The 17,734-nt window shown below is 35.5% G+C and overlaps 3 protein-coding genes and 1 long non-coding RNA gene across 6 annotated transcripts; 2 read left to right on the top strand and 2 right to left on the bottom strand.

Moving 5' to 3' along the window:
- Positions 1-3,307: 3,307 nt before the first annotated feature.
- Positions 3,308-10,915, bottom strand: LOC110641211 (uncharacterized). Of its 3 annotated transcripts, XR_002492257.2 has the most exons (6): positions 10,772-10,915; positions 7,271-7,408; positions 5,784-6,426; positions 3,879-3,990; positions 3,639-3,756; positions 3,308-3,565 (listed from the first exon to the last, which is right to left on the bottom strand). It is a non-coding gene; the product is annotated as an uncharacterized LOC110641211 (long non-coding RNA). The 3 variants fall into 3 exon arrangements; XR_009142687.1 differs by having other exon boundaries at positions 5,784-7,408; XR_009142688.1 differs by lacking the exon at positions 3,639-3,756 and having other exon boundaries at positions 5,784-7,408.
- On the top strand, positions 4,253-11,228 carry LOC110641210 (uncharacterized). Its single transcript, XM_021792851.2, has 10 exons — positions 4,253-5,110; positions 5,855-5,985; positions 6,109-6,171; positions 6,313-6,402; positions 6,803-6,968; positions 7,310-7,496; positions 8,898-9,730; positions 9,871-10,485; positions 10,559-10,624; positions 10,790-11,228. Exons 1-10 carry the CDS (start codon positions 4,499-4,501, stop codon positions 10,895-10,897), a joined length of 2,871 nt encoding a protein of 956 aa, XP_021648543.2. The 5' UTR covers positions 4,253-4,498; the 3' UTR covers positions 10,898-11,228.
- A 990-nt stretch (positions 11,229-12,218) lies between these two features.
- LOC110641215 (RNA-binding protein Y14) lies at positions 12,219-15,915 on the bottom strand. The gene is made up of 4 exons (XM_021792858.2): positions 15,457-15,915; positions 14,486-14,622; positions 13,263-13,402; positions 12,219-12,542 (listed from the first exon to the last, which is right to left on the bottom strand). The coding sequence occupies exons 1-4, from the start codon at positions 15,728-15,730 to the stop codon at positions 12,497-12,499; spliced, it is 597 nt and encodes a 198-aa protein (XP_021648550.2). The 5' UTR covers positions 15,731-15,915; the 3' UTR covers positions 12,219-12,496.
- A 387-nt stretch (positions 15,916-16,302) lies between these two features.
- On the top strand, positions 16,303-17,562 carry LOC110641186 (uncharacterized). Its single transcript, XM_021792820.2, has 2 exons — positions 16,303-16,601; positions 17,228-17,562. The coding sequence occupies exons 1-2, from the start codon at positions 16,318-16,320 to the stop codon at positions 17,319-17,321; spliced, it is 378 nt and encodes a 125-aa protein (XP_021648512.2). The 5' UTR covers positions 16,303-16,317; the 3' UTR covers positions 17,322-17,562.
- The last annotated feature ends 172 nt before the right edge of the window (positions 17,563-17,734 follow it).

Below are 17,734 nucleotides of genomic sequence, written 5' to 3'. Positions count from 1 at the left end.
ATTGATAGAGAGAGAGCTTTCCACTGTTCTTCTCTATTTTTTCCTTTAAGATGTTTAGCCTCTCTTGATTGCCGTTGTGTGATTCCCTTTGTGCCATCTGGACAGGGGGAGACCTCTTTCCCTATTTAGAAAGTGGTTTGTGTCCTCTCTTCTTTCCGCTGGAGATTTTTTTCTGGACTTTCTTTTCTGGGCTTGCTTATTCATATTATTAGCTAGATCTTTTGTATCTAGCCATAGGCCTTTGTATCTGGGCTTCCTATTAATGAAATGCACCTTTTGATAAAATAAAATAAATAAATAAATAAAGAGGAAGGGAAATTGGACTTTTTCTACCCTGAGGAGTTCCTTGATGCATCAAAAGGCCGCTGCCGGAGTTTTATCTACCCTGTGAGCTTATTCCTATAGTCTGTAATGATGCCCAGGGGGCTTCTGTTTGATTCTGCAATGCTATGGCATTTTCAACAAAAAAGAAAAAGGACGCCGCCGGAGTCCTTTGAAATAGATGGCATTTGAATTCTACCCATGAATTGGTCATTGGGCCACAACCCAATATCTTGTAATTTCTAATATTCATGTTAATTTAATTTGTATATCAGTCCATTGAAATTTTTGGTATTTGATTACTTGCCCTTTAAAAGAAGCATGCCAGCTTTGTTCTTGGCTAAAGATTTTCATTTAGAAATTGATCATTCTTGTTGTTATTCAAGGATTGAGCTAACAAAATTTACAAGAAAATAGAGGATCAAAAGCCTCTCAGAGACGTCGTTGTTCTCATATTGGAATGAACAATTAAGCAGTTAAAGCAGCTCAAGAAGCTGTACAGAAATCTGAAGAGCTCGCGCTATATAAGGCAAAACTCCAGGTCAAATTTTTGCCAGGATGAATTTAATTTTTTCTATGTACACTTCAAATGTATACATATTAACGTATTTTTTGTCTATCACTAGCAAAAGCAGAGTCCATTCTGAGTAGGAATTATTAAATTTTTACTGTTACAAGCGAAGCCCCATATCAATATATAGCAGGGCATCAGCCATGCCCTGGGTGTGTTTTGAGCCCTGGAATACGCCTAGGAGGTGTACTGCTCTAGCTGGGCAAATCTCCACCAGCTGGAACCTGGAACACACACAGCTGGGCATGGGCTTTGTTTTTGATCTGAAAGCAAAAGCTCCGCGTCAGCGTGCAAGTATACCACTAGCTACAGGAGCGGCTGAAGGGATCATCAGGAATCGCTACCAGCATTTTGGATCCAAGGATTGGCAGGGCAAAAGCAAAACCATCTAAATGGGTTGGATCCAAGGATTTTGGAGATTTGAGTTCAAAAGTAATGGATTGGAAGGGCAAAAGCAAAAGCATCTAAATGGGCCAGGATATTAGGCTATTTTCAAATTACAAGAGTCATATATCATCTTAATAATTAATAATTATGCAGCTAGCTCTACTAAAATATTAACCCAATAAGAATGACTTGCAAGTAACCATTTGGTCTCGTTTTAATTAGTTTCGTCAATCGTCACCAGGTAATTACTCAAACCTACCTTCCAACAGCCATTAAATCAATAGAAAAAAAAAAAAAGAAATCCTACGACTTTGTATCTATTTAATGTGCGTATTTTCCATATGGTTATGCGGATGTGATTTGACAATTTTTACAAAAGTCATATCATACTTCGTGATGGTGAAATTATCAAGTGAAGTCAATGTGTATAATAAATTTATCTAAACGGCAAAATATATGTGAAATCTCTAATAATTAATAATTAGAATAAATTAAAAAATTATTTCTTTTATCATCATAAAAGTAAAAAAGAAAAAAAATTATCCAATTAGCCTAACTATTCGATAATAGATAAATAAAGAAGCTTTTTGATAAATGATGCGCATAAGCATATCAAGTGTTTGTACATATGTTATTAGGAAAATTAGTAAACATGATATAGAGGCGTATACATCCGAAAAAGGAGTCATATGTCTTTAAGGCATAAACATATGAGCTCTCAGAACAATAAGAGTCAATCCCATAAAAATCTAGATTCTCCTCAAGCCCAACGAAGTAGAAACCTACTTAGTAGTACTTCTATCATTGTCTTTGTGTTGCCTATAATCCTGAACCAAAGACAGGCACTCAACTAACTCTCATATCAAAGTAGTCGTATAGTTCTCGTAATAAAAACCTCGGAAGGTCAACAACCTCGCAAGACGAGCACACCACGACAACATCAACCCACCTTGCGGGTTGATGTCATCAAAACAACATAACCAAAGTGTCGAGAGGACATATGGACAATGGAATTAACATCCATCACAACACCAATTTCACCATGGTCTGCCCTAGAAGTAAGGATTAGAGATTCAGAGTTACATATGCCTAGTTTGTGTTAATCTCTGACTTATTTGAGCTCAAGAATCTTTCGTTAGAAGGTTGACACGTGCACTCGTCCAAGGTAAACAATTCGGATAAGAAATCTGCAACGCTCACTCAACTAGTTAATGTGTTTACTTGTCAGTTTCCGTGTATTGAAATTATTATTACTAAAGACAGCCTGATTGGACCCCTCAAACAAATTTCAATAATTAAGATAACCCACTTGTAATGACTTTATACGTATTAAATAAACATTGACACATTAATTTTATAAATAAAGATATTTCACATTGGAAAGATAATATTTCAGACATATAGCATAATTCCTTCAGAATCAACCTCCTGTAACCCCTTGAGAGTAGTCATAATAATTTGATGAGTAGTCGTATGATCCTCGAAAGTATCATAGCATCCGAATTACCCAAATTCATCTCAGCTACACATCAACATCTCAGACACTATCTTAATTATTTGTTATCACTATCTTTCCTTTGCCTTTGACATATGTTAATTAGGGAGATGAAAAAGAGGGAAAAAGTGAAAAAAAAAAAAAAAAGCGTAAAGGAATGTTCTTTTTCTCAATTTTCTTATCTTCCATCTTTCTTCAATCAAATAATAGCTTTTGCTTGCCAAGTAGGTTGAGCTCAATGACAACAATGTCCTGTGGAAATCTGATTCCCAATCTACAGAGAGAATACATGAAGAACAACAAAAAGAAGAAGTTGGGCCACCTGTTGATTTTGTAATGGATTGGTGCATAATAAAAGGCATTAGTCACTCAATTCCAAAGAAATGATTAGGCAATATTCGCATCTCATTAAGAATTGGGATACCTCAGGCTCTTTCTCATCCTTGAAGCTGAAAAGAGCGGCATTTCATCTTTTTTATGCTGTTTTTCTTGTTCATCTTCCAAATTCAACTCATAAGCAATTATTTGTCTGCTACTCAAAAAATTAATGCAAATCAGAAACTTAAGTTCTGTCCATCTTACAATGAGTAGAGTTTAGAATCTTCTTAAAAAAAAAAAATCTTGAAAGCCACATTAGTGAAGATTCTTTCAACGCTTCGCGTTGCCCACTCAAAGATTCCGCTGTTCAAAAGCAAAGGCTGCAGGACCGTCCACTTGTTTGGCTACAGTACCAAGGCTGTTGTCCTTGCAAGTTGCAACCTCGTGCGGGCCCTGCAGTTGGCATCCTGCAACTGAAAGCCATGATGTGAGCATCCCCAAACCAATACCAACGGCAACTGATGAGATTGATCATTAAGCACTCACTGCAGGTTATGGTATTGATCTTTGACAAAAGAAAGAGATACTCGTGTCCATATGTGGGCCACGAAGGATCATAAACACAAGATTCATTGTGTATTAACTCCACTGATAAGTGATAACTCTGGAAAAAGAGAAATTAGAACCCCCACTTGGGTTATGTCTCTTTCAAAGTTTATGAACTCCATATAAAATCAGTGACATCTTCTTTAAATTCAATCAAAATAAATTGGAGAAGAAATTCACCTAGAAAACTTCTTAGCTATGAACTTGGAGTCAACCCACAGAGGACTTCCACGATGGCTCCACAATAACAATATCATTTGATCTTTTCTTCCATAAGGCAGAAGGAATTCACCTGAACGCAACACATAATGCAGTGAAATATATATATATATATATATATATATATATATATATATATATATATATATATAGAGGTTGAACAATATTGAATATAGCACATAATAACAAAAAATAAAAATAAAACTTTGGCACAAAAGTCATCTGATTAGGCGAGAAAAGCAATACTAGCATTGTTATTTATTACTTATTACCGTAGAGAGTTGACAAATATAGGTAGTTTTTTTTTTTTTTTTTTTAAGTATTCAAAGAAACTTGTATCTGGACTAACTACCCTCTTCCATATATGGATCGCCGCAACTCTTTCTCTCTCTCACTCTCTCATATGGCCCCGAGGAGGCCGTGAAAGAGCTCTTTTCTTCCCAAAATGATGGTCAAGTTCTTTCGGTAGTTCAATAAACTTTCCTGATATGGTCCTATATGGGGTACCACAAAAGCTACAACAAACCAACCAAAATTGCATATGACACCGTCTGCATATCTTAGTTTTGAAGGTTTCTGTTATGTCTGGCCCTCCCGTTAGGTTCCCTCATGCAGCTATGTCTTTTCTCCATTTTGTATTTTTCTTCTGTGTCCTCGTGTCAAGGACCTACTTTTTGATTCTTGGTTCTGCTTCTTGTTGCCTACATAACTATGTACAACATAGCAATCGACAGTTCGAGCAGAAAACTGATCGCTTCTGGGAGTTCCAAGAGCAATCCAATACCTGGGTTGAAGTGGAGTTGCCTTATGACCTAGTCTCTTGTGTTAATGATGACTGTACCAAAGTGGGTTCAATTGATCGAATAACAGAAAATAAAGATGAGCACTTGGAAAGGGATTATGATGTTACCAGGCATACAGCAAGCTCGAAAAAGAAGGATGGTGATAGAGGAGGAGCAGAGGAGAATTCTGAGATTGTCCTGCCTCTGAGAAAGAGAATCTCTTTGACAAGAATGTCTGAGACGTCTATTTGGGTTACCGGTGAAAGCGGTTCTATCTATGAGAGGTTCTGGAATGGAGTTCAGTGGGTGATAGCACCCCATGATCTACCACTATCAGCCGGTTACGCAGTCTGTGTCTTTATTGTTAATCAGACAATTCTTGCTCTATCAGAAGCAGGAATCCTATATCAGGTATTACTAATTTAATTTTTACCAAAATTTGTAGAAAAGAAAACCTTCAAAGAAACAACTGTTTAAAGATTAACCCAAAACTGCTTATGTTATTTGATTGCGTTTGCGTAGTTCTAGTAGTTTCTAATTCTTTCCTGTTATTTTGGCATAGGAAGAGCTATGATATAACACAAATATAAAGCAAAAGACCATGGCTAAATAATAGTTGAAAGTATTTATTTTCCCTCTTCTCCCTGTACAAGTAGTCTCAGCCAGTGATCATTCAATCTGCAATTTATGTTATAATACAGATGCAATACAGATGCTTTAGATCGGTGCAACCATTCATAACTTGAATTTTTCTTTTTTACTTTATTTGGTTGGAAATGTACTTGAATTTGATCAGGACTGTTCTGACACTTGGGCTTGACTCCCTTCTATTAAACCTTTGTTTGCTCACCATTAATTAGCTCTATCCATCTACCTCAGAGATTAAATTAGTTTGTAGTGAACAGACACTTAAAGAAATACACAATGGTAATATGCAATTTTGAGAAATTGAAACCAAAGTACAACATAGATAGATAACTTCTTTTATTTTATTAGACATATGTGCTCATCAATCATTTAATCTGAATTTAATGCTCATATTTCCTCCATTGCAAAATTCTTTGTTGGATAAAAATGGGTATACCTTATTCTGCCGTTGCATGGATATTATTGTTGCTTGTATTTACTGATTTTCTTCTCTCTTTTTGTTCTCAGATGCAACTCAGTGAGAGCTCACAGCCAATTTGGGTCGTACTCAAGCCAACTCCTGATTCAAGCACAAATAAAGAAGCAGAAGAAACTTCTGTGATCCTAATTAAGTCTGGTGTTGTTTCACATGATGGGATGTGAGTGCAGCATTTCAGTTTTAGAATTTCATGTAGTGAACTATACAAATCAGAAGAGTGTATCACATTCTATTACAGCATAAACTGAAGATATTACACTGATTTTGTTGTATTGCCTACCAGGAGAATTTATTTCTGCACAAGGAAGGGACTGTTATTAGAACTGACTGAGGTTGATCCTCCAAGGTAAAACTTCATATTTATACAAGTAAAAACAGAAGATAAACTAGTGCCTTATTTTTGAATTTCAGTCTATATTTACTGTGTAGATTCTGATGGGGAGACTCTAATATTCACTTCGGCGTTTGTGCTATAAACATAGAACAGATGGTTAGATCATGGACGACCACCAGGTGGAAATGTTGCAGCAATTGCTGATGCTGGTACTATTAGACCGGAAGTAGCATATACCATAAGGTGATCTCACTCTCTCCCCCCATTCTGCAGCATAATAGGCTAGGCTGTGTGAATGTTAAACAAATATGAATAATATGTTCTATCAAAATCAATTCAACTCAACAAATCCATAATTCAATCTCTTGGGAGCTGGCTGACTCAAAGCATCACCTAATCATGTAATTTCAAGAGACTGGAAAATAAATGATCTTACTAAAAGAAACAAAGTAGTATGCAGTGTTAAACTATCATTTTAAAAATTGGAGATTGGAGAAGGCCATAGTTCGATTTACTTGAGAACTTCTAAAAATGTGTTGCTGTCCCCATTTATGAGAATGAGCAAGAGAGCCGCATGTATCAAAGTATACTATGGATATATTAGAGATTAAGGGATCATGCTGAATATGATACTACAATGCAGCTCAACAGGCAATCTCTATGAATATGACAAGAGCTCAAAGCCATCATGGAAGAAGCATATATGGACAGCAGGTATGGCAGAAGATGCTTTACTGATACCATCAACAGGATACACCATTAATGGCTTGAGTGGAGATTACTCCAGTTCTTTGTTTCTTTTGACCAAGGTACCATATTAAAACTTTAGATTTCTATCACAAATCGTGTCAATTTTTGACAACTTTGCCTTTGGAATATAATAAAAGCAATGAACTCTTAATGTGGAGAACTATACAACAAACAATTTGGAAGCAGCATTGTAAACATTCTACTTGCCATCATTTCGTGTTTTAAACCTTTTTTTCTGGATCATGGAATCTTATAGAATGGACATGGATTACACCTGCTATATTCAAGTAGCAAAAAGTCAAATATATACAAGTAACCTCAGAAAGCCTAAGAAAGTCGCAAGTAAGAATTATTGCAATACCATATATGCCATTTGTTCATAATATTCATGTCTTTACAGGGTGGGAAATTGGTAGAGAGACGATTACATCAAAGGAAGTGGAAATGGATAATCCATGGAAGTCCCAAAGATCATCAACTGACTTCCATCACACCAGTTCTGCAAGAAGAATCAAATGAAAATTTTTCATTATTTTTCACTACATCCATTGGATCCATTTTTGAATATCGAACACCAAAAAACTCAGGTGAGTCAAGTAGCTATTCTCAAGAAACTAATTATAAATTGTATTGGTAGTTGAATATCATGATAGGCAGTTTCTATCATGTGAATCTTAAAATGAGAAGGCAATTTGTTACTGAACATGCTTTCTCAACAAGCTTCAAGAAAGAACTGTGTTAACATGCTAAATATTTTTCACAAACCAAAACATTGACTCTGATAATCATTTCAACCAGTATGGCAGACGAAAGAATTATTTGAAAATTGATTTCTAGAATCCATGCCAACCTTGTGGTGGCACATTGCTAAAAAAATGGAGTGCAACAGAACTCAGTAAGAATATAAATCCAACACACGAAAGAATATATAAAAAGAATACAGAGAAAGAACATTTCCAAGTACAGTTATGTTGGAGAAATGACTCTTTCTTCCTGCAGAAAAAGAACATTTCCAAGTACAGTTATGTTGGAGAAATGACTCTTTCTTCCTTAACCCTTATCTTCTGTCCTGTGATGGACAACTCCACCCTTGTACAAACTTACTCCCTTACTCATGCTCTGCAACAGCTTATATGAGCAGCTATTACAGCACATGATTTTCTTGCCAGATTGCACCCTATAACAGATAAACTGAAGGGAAGAAAGCAGAATGACTCAACTACCCAAAAAAATTATTTTTTTTTCCTTCTATGATCATGATGTAGAACCAATAGAACAAAGGGGAAGAGAAACAAATTCTCAAAGCTTCAATATCAATACTACTCGTAATAAACTCCATAAAAATATCTAGAGAACTTAGGCGTATATAGTAGAATTGTCAATCCTATTACTACCAGTTAGGAAATCCCAAATCAACTCAAATTTAAAAATATTACTTCTTATTAAGTAGTTTTAACATCCCTACAAGACAATCCTTCATCAGATTAGCATTTCTCTGCCTCGCAACAAGATACCAAATTATCCTTGTGATTTGAGGCTGGCTTGTGACATCAACTCAAGTAACATGAGCATCCGTATGTCTTTGACAACATGCTATCCGAATGGCTTCATGGATGAAGGCATGAAGCCAACAAACATATATAATGCCAAATTTAAATAATAACTATTTGAATAATTTCTTCAAGCAACAGATTTTCAAGTATCATGATTGAATAATAGACCATTAACCAAAATTAAGATAAGACAGCATAATTTTGAATGCAGTAAACTTTTTAAATGAAATAATGCCAAATTTAAATAATAACTATTTGAATAATTTCTTCAAGGAACAGATTTTCAAGTATCATGATTGAATAATAGACCATTAACCAAAATTAAGATAAGACAGCATAATTTTGAATGCAGCAAAGTTTTTATTTCATTTAAAAATTTCTGCTATGGAAGCAAAATTTTGCATCCTGGGTATAAAGTTTTTCATATGAGGACAGGTACTGCTCTAGAGAACCAAATTCCTGAAGCATGGTTGAGTCATATGCATCCTCCACACGCAAAAGCTGCTAAAGGAATTGCTGGGCTACAACTTCAAGTTGGCAGAATAATATTTGCACTGGATGATGGTAGACTAGCTGAGTTGCATCTACCAGGACTAGGTGGGGAAAATACAGGTCCAAATTATCAAATTAATGTCCGAAGAAAAGTATCAGTTAAATATGTATGGTCAATATTGGATGCACCAGAGACTGAAGGATGGAATGCAGAGTATTGCAAAGAAGAACGAGGACCCACAAATTGCATCACAGGCATAAAAGATGAACCTAACGATTTGGGAATTACAAGAGCAGCAACAAGAAGGCGAAAGGGAAGCCAAGCACAACAAGATTACTTAGTTACAGGTGCCAGTGAATTAATCAAATCTTCAGAAGAATATAGTTTTCCAGACAATTGGATAAACACCAATTTTCACCTACGAGTCATGCATGGAAGCAGATCATTTTTCCTCATAACAGATGGTGGTTTGGCTTTTGAGTATCTTAATACTGAAAATGTATGGCTTTGGCTGAGGCATGATCACCCAACACCAATGAAAGGTGCACTGGGAAACTACAATGGAAGTTTATTTTTAGTTGACATATATGGTAGTTTGCTTATCAGAGAGAGGAGTGGCAATGAGCTTGGATGGTTAAACTGCACTGCTATGAGGAAAGGAAAGCAAGTGACTGGAGGACCTCCATGGGATGGAATTCCAGGTAAAGCTATGAAAGTTACAGCAGAAGATTCACTCTTCTTTGTGGGCAAAAATGGAAGATTACTCCAGTTTACGGTAAGTAGCAAAAGCCAACTAAAAGATAAATATCTGTCCAATAAATTACACATCAAAAGGGCTGCTAAAAAAAAAAAACTAAATAAACAAAGGTTTTCCTTCCCTTGTTTATGCTGATTAATGTCTCAAATCACTAACAGGTTGCCCTGAGGAAGTTCAAATGGAAGGACTGCCGAAACCCTCCAAATACCAAAGTAGCAAGCATAGTAGACCAGGAGCTTTTCAGGGAAAATATAGTATTTGTCATTGGAAGGAATGGTCGGCTATATCAATACAACAAAGTGACAGAATTGTGGCATGAACATTATCAGTCTCACCATTTGATTCTATCAAGATTGCCTGGAACTGCTATGAGGCCATCATCTCTATTACTTACAGGCTCACTATTTATGTTGTCTGAAGATGGTGGGCTAGTTGAATATCATTGGAATACAGTTGAAGGCTGGAATTGGGTTGAGCATGGCACACCTAATAAAGGCGTAACCTTGATCACTTCTCCTAGCCCATGCTTTGAAGGCAACCAACTTTTTTTGATTGGTTCAGATGGAAAAGTATACATGAGGTACATGGACCAAATGACATGGAATTGGAAAAACTGTGGCTTCCCTTATGTAAGAAAGACAAAGGATGAACATCAGAGACAAGTAGAGGAAGAAGAAAAGAACAAGGAAGTTTGTATAGATGAAGATATTTCAGCTAGCTTGGAAAAGGATGCGGAAAACTTTAGTGATCTCAATGGAAACTGCGATGCAAAAGTTAGTATGATTACGTGATAACTAGTAAACATTAATGACGTGAAACTAATGATGGGTATTCAAACATTCGCAGGTAGCATCAACAAGACCAATTCCATTTTCGGAGGATTCAGTGATCTTTGAGCTAAGAGATGGCAGAGTAAGCAACAATTCTTATTTATTACTTACTGCGATTCGTTTCCTAATAGTAAATTGTAAGTTTAGTCTTAGGAGTCCAGTTTAATCCAATTCATATGGAGGAAGCCAGAATCTCAAAGAGTACATAACAAAGGGATGGGTCACTCACCTTACAGTTTAATGGCAGTTGGCAGAAATGCGACGAGTTGAGGACACAATTTGGGCATGGTCACGCATCATTGGCACTCCAACCAGTTCATGCTCAACCAATTACTGGACCGCTGTGGCATCGTGAAAGGTGGGGAAAACAAACAATACGACCTTAGAAATGAACTTGTCAGCAACAAACACATACGAATCTACAAATATTGTACAGTTAACAATGGAGAAGAGAGAAAGATTCATAACCCTCTTCTTTTTCTGCTTTCCTGTGGGAGGAGGTGGGAATTGAGGACTGAAACATTCAAAAAAAGAAGATACTACCTAAACCGATTGTACAGTGAAATAATACCACAGAGAAGAGTATCTCTGTGAAAAAGCCCCAACCTTTCAGCTGAGCACATGTAGAAACAGTTGATAAATAAATCAAGAAGATACTGAATACGCTGAATATTCTACAACGTCAATGCTTATTCCTTTTGAAAAGGTTCAGGACAACAACCCAATGGACGATGGTAACTGATAGTGATAATGGTTAGTAAAAGCAAGCATTTTCTATTTGCATCGATTTCCAGATGTTCACTGCTTTGTTCTTGGCATTTTTCCGATGATATTATCCAATAACAGGGTTCCAGCAAGCTACATTCCGTTCGGTCGTCAATCCACCAAACAATAATCTCGCCTCCAGAAACCGCTCCATTGTTCGCACGAAGCAAATTATGGGCGTCAATGAAAATGCCCTCTCATCGAAAGAAATTATAAAATACGGCTGTGGTTCCACATAGGATAATGTACGTGTGGATCGAACAGAAAATTACATTCTAAAGCCTAATTCCCTGCAAGTCATACAAACATGCCAAAAATTAAACATTTTTTTTTTTAAACAATTAAAAATATTCATGCATTAAATAATTATGTATTCATTATCCATGAAATTATAGTGTCACCAAATAATTTCTTGGAACGGACACCTCAATTAATTGAGATTTTGTATTTTCCTGATGGTGCTTATAAAAAGGATTGCATTGAATTTATGCGATTTATATTTTTGCGTGAGAAAAAGCAATAAATTTATGTATTTTATAAATATTATAAAATTTTTCCATGCAATTATATGGCGTTTGAATTTTGATTTCAATTTTCTTTTAATATTGCTGAAAAAAATTTTAATTATTTTAAATTTTCTAATTAAAATATATTAAACTAATTCAAAATAAGGTGAAGGGCGTTTGTCTCATGCCCTTCCAAATACGATCGAGACCAAAGATTTGAGTCCGTAAGGTCAAATTGAGTCCACCCCATGACTAAAGCAAGCTCATTCTAATCCAAATCTGCATAGAGTAAAATTTTGTTCAAGTAACACCAACTCAACCATACTTGTACTGGAATGTTGCATGTTAATCCAAATAGAAAAATCTAGATTTGGATATTTAACGAATTTCAGTAGAGCATATACATCCTCTGCAACGCCGAATTACTTGAATTAACAACGAACTTGCAAGCTATGATCTTACAAGGATATTCAACGTGAGCAGTTATATCACTACTAAATTGGGGGGGAAAATAATCCTCAAATCACAGAATAAACAAGATCACTAAGCTTAAAGGTTACAAATGTAAATCAGTGCCGAATTGCCACAGAATTGGAAGCTAGAGAAGTGCGGGATTCTCAGCAAATCCATAAACCCATTCAAAACACGAATCAATTATAGCCACCCTCTAACAACACAGCTCATTAGTATCTCCTCCTAGGACTCCTTGACCTATGTGCTCGTCCTGATCTGCAAAAAATTTACACAGCAACAGGTTATATTCCCAGCCAAACACGAAGAAATAACAGGTAAGCTTGAAAGGAGCACAGCATCTCAAGAAAGTCATATGCATATAAATAGTCAAAAGAAAACTCATATCAAGACATAAAAAATGAAGCATGTTGTGTCCACCATCCAGTGCATGCCACATGTTAAAGCACAGGCCGAGTTTTGCTCAATTTTGTCCGGTACCAAAATATAATCCATAATCACCCATGAACTTCCATATTCAAAAAGTTGAAAGAATTTTGAGAAAGTAGATTAGCAGCTTAGGCCTACAAAACAGTACAACAATGTTCAAACTATTTCAGAACAAAACCACACAAATATTAACTCCTTAATCTCCTTTAACATTAGTGCCAAATAGCTAAAGGAAGCTCGGCTTTGTTAAAAATATCTAAGATTGTGAGTACCACTCATTCTCCATTGAAAAGCACTATTACAAGGGTTTTGGGCAACTGGTAATATATCTTTTTCAGCAAATTTTACTTTCAGAAATATATGCAGGTTAATACATAATTTGAATTCATCATAAAAGTTTATGAAGATGCCAAGAGGGAAAATCCTAAATTTTACATATTTATCACACTTGCACAGTTACGATAATCATTACTGGAGAGATTTTTCCCTATTTCATAGATAGTTTCTGTCTCAATAACAGATCACATAGAATAATGTATACAGACAAACCTCATGTTCTTTCTTCTGATAGGCCCATTGCAGAAGGCCCAATCAACATTGATGATCTGTGTCAGAAGTTCAGTTCCATTCATTGCAGCTATTGCATTCTGTGCTTCCTCAAACTTCTCATATTCTATCAGTGCATAACCCTTGCAAAACAGTAACTCCCATTAGTAATACTCTATGAAGCACCAATACTTTATTTTAGGTGAAGTGTACATGCCATGCATCTGTATGTGCCAAAGGAGTGTTGAAATTCAGACATTTCAGAGATATGGAATGAATATAAAGTTTTTCTTTCTTGTCATATTATTTATGTTTTATAGTACATACTATCTATAAAAATATATTATCAAATTTCTTTTTTAGACGATATAGTTCTTATATATATATATATATATATATAATGAGCTTCTGTTACATTTATATACTTGAGTATATTATATATGTGATTAAAATGAAATAAAATTATATTTATATTGAATATAATTGCTTTTGATCCTGCATGATAATTTAAATTTGAATAATTAAATATTTTGTCTAAAATATAATGAAAAAAATATATTTATTAACGTGTCCCTCCTATGTCCCATGTCCGTGTCTATGCTTCATAGGTAACAACATAAAGAAATAAAAACACTTCAAACATTCAACAAGAACAAGTAGCCAATTACATTGTTGGCTACCATGATTAACATAGACACAAGGAATAATACAATCAACAACACAAAATTATGAGAATATCAAAATAATAATACTTTTAACCAAGTGAATCCACAATACATCATATGCTTACCAGGAATAAACATTCCTTCAATACTTATTACAATCTTATAATTTTTTAATCAGAACTTTCTTTTGCAAAGTTCTTTTTTTATTCACTTCACAATCCCTTAACTTGGAAGCCACTTCTAACAAATTTAATATAATATAACAGAAGACTTGAGCAATGGAGCTCTATTTTGGTTACATATCACATCCACATTAACTATTTTTTGGGAGCTTATTCTAGGTGATTGAAAATATAGACATGACCTATGACAATCGTGTAATCTCAGGCTCTCTAGGTCTCCTTTTTACAGCAGTTTGATTCATGGATGATTCATACCCAAAGGGTACAACTATTCTGTCTTAACTTTTATCACCAAGAAAGAATCATCAAGATCAACCTACCCTGTGCTATTCAGAAATTAGATAAGGAAATAAAAGGAAGAAGAAAATGTATCGCTTACCTTAACAAACCCAGTTCGGCGATCAAGATTTAAATGCAAATTCTTTATCTCACCGAAATCACCAAAAGCATTTTGCAAATCATCCTCCTGTGCCTCCTCATGCACTCCAGTGACTAAAATAATCCATCCTTCAATAGCTGCACAATTTTACAAGAAATAGAAAGTTTGTTATGAACTATAAATGTGAAAAGAAAAACTCAATTGAATAGGTTATGGAGTTACTATCACCAGCTTGGAGGGAAAAGCTACTTAAAGTAACAAGATATATTACAGCCCAACAACAAAACCTTACTTTCGGTAACTGCATGAGGGCTTCTGATATGAGTTAAGATTCACACTCCACAGTAAATAGATTTATAAATCATCAAGGATTCGGGGAAGTTTTTAGAAACTTCCAACCAAAGGGGCAAATTTGGTAGCTTGATGCTCAATTAATTTTGAGGACGCAGTATTTTCTAAAGCTTTAATCAAAGGATTTCTTTCTTTTGTACGTAGGCAACATACCTTAATTTTGTACTTCCAAAGTGCGTGCACAATTCCAAAAATTCAAGCAACACATAAATGCAGGAGAGTACTAAGTTTCTTTTAGATCAGGTGGATAACTTAGTGAACTTGGTATAGCTGGTCTCTAGCACATCTATACCAATTACAGAAAACCTCCCTTTGACTTCATTGTAGTCATTTCCTCTTACAATTACTTAAAACTCCTTCAGGATGTCTCCTAATTGTTATTTAATCAAATGTAAATGCATAGTAAACCCCATCAAAACCCTCCATCATTATCACTTAAAATTATAACGTAAAGATCAAGAACTGAATTATAATAGTTAGGTCTCTAATGGAAGTCGATTGATTTTACGGTATTCATTATTCAAATAGGTTCTACTAAATTTAGCTACCTCGAAAGTGAAAATTCACCCGAAACCCTAGAACAATATAACTACGAATTGGAAAGAGAATTGTGTACTGACATCGCTGAGAGACGGGCCCACCATCGGAGCCGAGGGAGTCAAAGTCGCGAGAGGCAAGGCGGCTCTGTCGGTCAGCATCAGCCTCCTCTCTGAAGCCACGGCCTTTAGTCTTTCTGGGAGCAGAGAGGGAGGAAGATGCACCTCCAGTAATTGCGGACTTCAACTTGGGAAGCGTTGCCCGAGGTGAATTTTCGACGTCGACGGCTCCATCCTCGTCCATCAGATCGTCCTCCTCCGGCTCGAAGTCCACCGCTTCCGCATCCGCGTTAGCCATTCTCCCTCTATTACTCTCTCAGTATATGCGTATGCAGGGTATGACCGTGGCGTGACGGAATTGGGGGGAATTTTTTAAAGTGCTCTCGCAAGAGAAATCAGTATGATTTGAAGACCAGCATTCATATCGAGTACTCCTAGCGATGGCAACGATACAGTATTTGCGCTATCGAACCTTGGGTTTTGATAATATAAAATGCAATTTATAATGAATATAAAATATATAATTTTTATAATAATATTTATACTTTTTAATGATAAAAATAGAATTTAGGCATTTTATTAAATTATTAAATATTTAAATATAAATTATTAATAAAAAAATTTTTAAAAAACAAATTGAAGTATTGTTGAATAAAATAATTAAATTTGATACAGAATATAACAATTAAAAATAAATTTTAATTAAAATTAAAATTAAAATAAATTTGAATATTAAAAATATTAATAGTATTGGATCATAATTGTAAAGCGTTCGTTTGGATTATACTCTTCTTTAAACGGGTCGAGTTTCTCGTTTCGGGTATGGTCAGCTTTTTGACTAGGGACAATAAAACGCACCGTTTCGCTCACAGGTGAGTAGGTCACATGCCGTCATGCCCCCAATTCTTTCTTCCCTCATTGTTGTCTGTGCAAACCAAGAAGCTTTCGTTTAATACTTTGTCTTTTTTGGTGCTATTAAGATGTAGAGGAGAATTCCAGAAAATGGTTTCTTCTAGAACGGACATACCCAAAGCAACGACTACATATTGGGGATGGTGGTTGATCGGAATCGGCTTGGTTTCTTTTGTGGGATTTCTCTTTGCAGCAGTTATATCTAAGCTTCTTCCTTCATCCGACAATCCTATCATCTCAGCCATTCAAAATGACAGGTAATCCTGGGTTTCCCTTCTCCCTTCATTTCTCCAAGAATTTTATTTTATGTCAGAAAAGGAAGAAAACTCTATCTTCAATCTTGCATTGGTATCTTCTTGTGTCCTTGATGGGAGAGCTTTCAAGGCAATGCAGAATCTGATTTTTATTTAATGCTATGGTGAATACAAGTGGTTTTTGAGCAACTTTTTTTCTACTTGAGCGGTGGATGGTTAAGGCTAACACATCATGCTAGGAAATAAAACACATCGCTTCAGTTTCATAAATTTTATATACCAGTGTTCTAGCCTTAAGAGTGAGGAAAAATTGGGAAGTTGCTTTCGAGAATTTCTTGTGCGTTGACAGAATCTTCATTTTTAGCCAATTGATGTGGCTAACGGTAGGCTTTTCCAGAGAAGGGGAATGAGAGAAGCAATTTATAAATTAGTTTGAATTGGGGCTAATCCAGTGAAAATGAGATTCCTGAAGATGCTTGACACTTCTATGCCCTTAGAATGAGTTAATAAACAATTATTAAATTTGTGCCTTGTGAATTCTGGGTATGTTTTTTTATTTCCCTGATGATGCTTGATGCAATAAGTTCTTGTGTTTGGGTTTTCCTGATTTGGCTTTCTCTTTATGGCAGGTATTACTGCGTCCTGGTACCCTTGACTGTTCCTATACTTGTTGTTGCTGTATACTTCCATTGGCTTAGCATGAAGCTTTTTAAGCATGCATGATACTCGTAGCACAACCTTGAAGCAGTGGAACAACTGAAGGAGAAGGCAAGAATAAGAGGACGGTTGCCTGGTATTTTTTAACCACTTGGGTAAAGTGCAAACATTGTGAATAGAAATCTTATATCAATTAGTCGAGTAGCTCTGAAGTTTGTTATTTCTTTGATGTTGTGCTACCTTCCCTTATGAGTATATGAGCTGCATCTTGACTATTGATTTCAATGAGAAAGTTCACATTGCTTAATGACTGATGTGAAGTTCTGTTGTTTTGAGAATGTACATATATTGAATGCTGCAATTAGGAAATCTTAGGTCTAGTTTATTTCTGTTGATTCATTGAACATGACTAAAAGAAGGGTTTTGTTATTTATAAATATCCTGTTTTTCAACTACTTGGTTAAATTGCAAACACTGTG

This window comes from Hevea brasiliensis, chromosome 13, assembly GCF_030052815.1.
Source record: "Hevea brasiliensis isolate MT/VB/25A 57/8 chromosome 13, ASM3005281v1, whole genome shotgun sequence".
Classification (NCBI taxonomy): Eukaryota; Viridiplantae; Streptophyta; class Magnoliopsida; order Malpighiales; family Euphorbiaceae; genus Hevea; species Hevea brasiliensis.
The sequence above is the reverse complement of the archived record's forward strand: the minus strand, read 5'-3'. Positions and strand labels throughout refer to the sequence as shown.

What these genes read in the sequence shown, in the direction of transcription:
- LOC110641210 (XM_021792851.2), top strand. Translation starts at nt 4,499, where the DNA reads ATGTCTGGCCCTCCCGTTAGGTTCCCTCATGCAGCTATGTCTTTTCTC. An exon ending in GAAGTAGCATATACCATAAG is followed by an intron (nt 6,403 to 6,802) that starts GTGATCTCACTC and finishes ACTACAATGCAG; the next exon opens with CTCAACAGGCAATCTCTATG. An exon ending in ATGGAAACTGCGATGCAAAA is followed by an intron (nt 10,486 to 10,558) that starts GTTAGTATGATT and finishes AAACATTCGCAG; the next exon opens with GTAGCATCAACAAGACCAAT.
- LOC110641215 (XM_021792858.2), bottom strand. Translation starts at nt 15,730, where the DNA reads ATGGCTAACGCGGATGCGGAAGCGGTGGACTTCGAGCCGGAGGAGGAC. An exon ending in TGGGCCCGTCTCTCAGCGAT is followed by an intron (nt 14,623 to 15,456) that starts GTCAGTACACAA and finishes AAAATTGTGCAG; the next exon opens with CTATTGAAGGATGGATTATT. An exon ending in GCCGAACTGGGTTTGTTAAG is followed by an intron (nt 13,403 to 14,485) that starts GTAAGCGATACA and finishes CTGTTTTGCAAG; the next exon opens with GGTTATGCACTGATAGAATA.
- LOC110641186 (XM_021792820.2), top strand. Translation starts at nt 16,318, where the DNA reads ATGCCGTCATGCCCCCAATTCTTTCTTCCCTCATTGTTGTCTGTGCAA. An exon ending in TCAGCCATTCAAAATGACAG is followed by an intron (nt 16,602 to 17,227) that starts GTAATCCTGGGT and finishes TCTTTATGGCAG; the next exon opens with GTATTACTGCGTCCTGGTAC.